Raw genomic sequence first — 4,628 nt, 5'->3', positions numbered from 1 at the left:
ACACTGTGTAATGTATTGACACACTGTGTAATGTATTGACACACTGTGTAATGTATTGACTAATTGTGTAATGTATTGACACACTGTGTAATGTTTTGACACTGTAATGTATTGACACACTGTGTAATGTATTGACACACTGTATAATGTATTGACACAATGTGTGATGTATTGACACACTGTGTGATGTATTGACTAACTGTGTAATGTATTGACACACTGTGTAATGTATTGACACACTGTAATGTATTGAAACACTGTAATGTATCGACACTGTGTAATGCATTGACACTGTTTAATGTATTGCCACACTGTGTAACATATAAACACAAAGTGTAACGTATTGATACATAGTGTAGCGTATTGACACACTGTGTAACATATTGACACAGTGTAATGTATTGACACATAGTGTAACGTATTGACACATAGTGTAACGTATTGTCACACTGTGTAACATATTAACACATTGTATTACATATTGTGTAACAAATTGTTAAAATATGTATCACGTTGACACAGAACAAGTCGACAAATCACTGAAACATTATACTTCATGTAGGATGTCCCAAAAGAATGTTTCCTGGTTGATTGGCACTCTTTGTACAAGGTTGTGCTGTATGATAATCAATTACCATATGTTCATTATGTTACAGGGTAAGGTACAGATGTGGGTGGATATTTTCCCCAAATCACTCGGTCCACCTGGATCACCATTCAACATTGAACCACGCAAGCCATCAGGGTAAGTACACCTGTTAAATAAGAATACAGTCAAACCATCAGGGTAAGTACACCTGTTAAATACGAATACAGTCAAACCATCAGGGTAATTACACCTGTTAAATCAGAATACAGTCAAACCATCAGGAAAAGTACACCTGTTATATCAGAATACAGTAAAACCATCAGGGTAAGTGCACCTGTTAAATCAGAATACAGTCAAACCATCAGGGTAAGTACACCTGTTATATCAGAATACAGTAAAACCATCAGGGTAAGTACACCTGTTAAATCAGAATACAGTCAAACCATCAGGGTAAGTACACCTGTTAAATCAGAATATAGTCAAACCATCAGGGTAAGTACACCTGTTAAATACGAATACGGTCAAACCATCAGGGTAAGTACACCTGTTAAATACGAATACAGTCAAACCATCAGGGGAAGTACACCTGTTAAATCAGAATACAGTCAAACCGTCAGGGTAAGTACACCTGTTAAATACGAATACAGTCAAACCATCAGGGTAAGTACACCTGTTAAATAAGAATAAAGTCAAACCTCTATAAATTGAACTTCGAAGATTCAAATTTCTCGATGTGTCGAACTTAAGACAAAGTCCGAATATTTTACCCTTTATATAACACTACTAATATTATATTCATGAATCAAACTTTTATGAGTCGAATTTCTCGCTGTTTCGAAGTATAAGTTAGGCCCGTTCGTTTTGAAAACTGTCTAAATTACAACTAATAAATCGAAGTCAAAAATGTACCTTTACGAGATCAATGATATATTCCACGGTCATTTTAATACCTTCACGTTCATGTTTTGGTCTCCAGTGAAAAGTACTGGTGACCATGTTGACACAACCCGGTATTCATCATTTCAAGTTAATAAACTGACACTGATTAATTCAGTATTGTTTTCTTAAAACATCAGTAGGAAGTATATATGATGCAAAGTGATAAACAATATAGTGTTGATGGTTCCGTAAAATACATTCACCGGAAGTACTTTTTCATCGTAAACAAAGGCTTATGTCAAAGATAATGGTCAATTTCGCGGAATTCAGGTCTAGGCAATGGGACAATGAGCTGTATGTTAATTGGTTTATGATGTTATTAACTTAATTGTGTGATTTTTAATGAGATCGATTTTCATATAATTTTTCTCGAAAACAAACGGCCAAAGGGAATCACTCTCAGCAACATGGCGCACATGATGGACCACATCAAAACGGTGTACAGACTACGAAAAATATTTGACAAACGAAGAAATTTTGAATTTGATGATATCACAATGCTTACCGCAATGTGTCAATAAAAAAAACTATTGTTATTTCTGTCAAGATTTATAATTTGATTCATTAAAATCAATATGACCTTTGTTGATCTTACACAGTTGACCCCAGGTTGGTGTTTATTTTTACCTGACCTTGTTAACCTTACAAAGTTGACCCCAGGTTGGTGTTTATTTTTACCTGACCTTTGTTGACCTTACACAGTTGACCCCAGGTTGGTGTTTTTTTACCTGACCTTTGTTACACATTTTGTTGTCAGGTTTGTGCTGCGTTGTATCATATTGAACACTGTGGATGTTGTTCTGGATGAAGAATCCATAACTGGGGAACAGATGAGTGACATCTACGTCAAGGGATGGATCTCGGGTATTGACGAAAAACAGGAGACGGACGTCCACTACCGTTCACTTGATGGTGAAGGCAACTTCAACTGGCGCTTCGTCTTCCCCTTCGAGTACCTGCCAGCAGAACAGGCGATGGTTGTGAAGAAAAAGGTGAGTGTCTGTGTCCGTATCTGTTACCCTGATGTTCTGTTTAAAAATCACTGCTCTTTCATTAAACTCAGTTCAACTGGTTTGAAAGAAATAACATATACATAGTTGGTCCTGTATTCAGAGACCACCTTTGTCCATTAAGTGAAATCTTATTGCAGATGATCTCTTAACACAGGTTCAGTGATCATGAAAATAACTGCAGTTTAAAAGTGATCTCTTAACAAAGGTGTTTTTCTAATAGGGCGGTCTATTGGCTGTATATACTTACAGCATAAAGCTTTGGCAGTGTATTACTATCTCTATTGGCTAAAAACTGAAAATGTAAGTTAGTTAGTACAGTGAACTTGTGAACATTTTAACAGAATATTAAGTGAAAAGAATTATGTAGAATTCAACAGAATATTTTGTCCACCTCAAAAACTAAACAGAAACAAGTTCATGTACATGTATACTGCCCACCCTGTCACGTTTGTATCAAGGAGGTAATATAAAATGTAAAGCTGTGAAAGAATGTACCCGTTAAAGTTTCTGTGTTGTACAAGTACAGTTTTATGAACAAAAGACACAAGCAAGGAATATTGAGATTAAATACTTCAATTTATTACACAAATAATTAATTTGGGCTATAAGGGGCTATAACAGCTGTGGTGTTTGGTACTACCTTCAGTTTGAGTTGGCTATCTGGTAAGGAAACATATGTTAATAATCCGTTGATGCAAGCCGAGCCAAGTAACTTGAAGGGAGCAATATTGATGAACTGAATGTAAATTAATAATTCTTTGGGGACTTACGAATTACATGATGATGTAAAATGCCCAAATGAAGCTGTACCACAGCTGAAATACCCCCAAGAAAAAGAAATTATATTCAATTATGTAGGTCTACTTACTTAACTGCCTATAACTAACATGGTACCACCAGACCAAAACAGATGATGCAATATTAACATCTTGTTGTACCATGTAAAACATACATGTTTTAATACATATCTTACAAAGAACTAGGACAAATACTTAAAGGGACATCACGCGAAAAGCCTTTTTTTTTTTAATGAATGTATGTATTGTATGCACTTCCACTTATGTTACCTCGCTATCCCCATATTCATAGTCCGTTCCAAATGTCCAGTTTGACCACTTGAATTGTTCGGGAAAGCCCTGCTAAAAATAGCGCCGATCACGTCACCTGACTAGGCAGTAAACACGAGCGGTCTGGGCGAGATGAAACGGTTTCCAAAGGGGCCCCCAGAGAGGGGCGTCAGGCAACTGCAACTTCTTACCGCACTATGAAACCAAGTAATATGATTTCTAAGTCCGTATTAAAACTTATTGAACAGTAGTTATTCATCATTAGAAGTTAATTGCACACTTGCCAATATTCAGAATTTAAATTTATTTAGCTTTAAACATATTTCTTGCCAATAAAATTGAACAAGGGATGGGGCACACGTTTTTACAATTTATCACGGGCTTCTCCCGTCATACATTTACAATTAAATGTCAACAATGATAATAGGCATAAACATAAAGTATATATATATAAATATATATTGAATTTAGTACCGGAATGTGACATCTGTACGGGGCTAAACACCTTTCTTCAACCATGGGACAAACCTTTCCGTAGAAAGGAATATTCACGAGACGAATATCCCTTTTCAAATGTTTTCATAAAGTGCATATATGCAATGACAAACTACACGCGTATAAAAAAAAAGAGAAACTTTTGTGATTTCTTTTATTACATTGTACAACTCAATATCTTTGGCCAATGTTTTTTTAGGTCACCTGAGACAAAGTCTCAAGTGACCTATTGCGTTCGCCTTTTGTCCGTCGTCCGTCGTCCGTCGTCCGTCGTGCGTCCGTAAACAATTTACATTTTCGACTTCTTCTCCAAAACCCCTGTTTAGTCCTACCCCCCCAGGGACCTGAGGGGCGGGGCCAAAAGGGGTCAAATTGACTAAAATTTCAAAAATCTTCTTCTCCAAAACCCCTGAACCAATTGCAATGAAATTTTGCAGGGACCTTTCATGGACAAAGGTCAACAAAAATAGTTGCCGGTTTAGTCCTACGCCCCCAGGGGCCTGAGGGGCGGGGCCAAAAAGGGTC

General features: G+C 36.7%; 1 protein-coding gene across 1 annotated transcript in view; it reads left to right on the top strand.

Annotated features, from left to right (window-relative positions):
* Positions 1-4,628, top strand: part of LOC110466398 (myoferlin-like) — a 102,818-nt gene that overhangs the window by 85,315 nt on the left and 12,875 nt on the right. The window contains exons 46-47 of the mRNA XM_021522851.1: positions 657-745; positions 2,286-2,520. Coding sequence (XP_021378526.1) covers positions 657-745; positions 2,286-2,520 — 324 coding nt within the window. The remainder of the gene's footprint in view (positions 1-656; positions 746-2,285; positions 2,521-4,628) is intronic.

Source organism: Mizuhopecten yessoensis, unplaced genomic scaffold, assembly GCF_002113885.1.
Source record: "Mizuhopecten yessoensis strain PY_sf001 unplaced genomic scaffold, ASM211388v2 scaffold11133, whole genome shotgun sequence".
Taxonomy (NCBI): Eukaryota; Metazoa; Mollusca; class Bivalvia; order Pectinida; family Pectinidae; genus Mizuhopecten; species Mizuhopecten yessoensis.
This window is presented reverse-complemented; position numbering and strand designations above follow the sequence as displayed.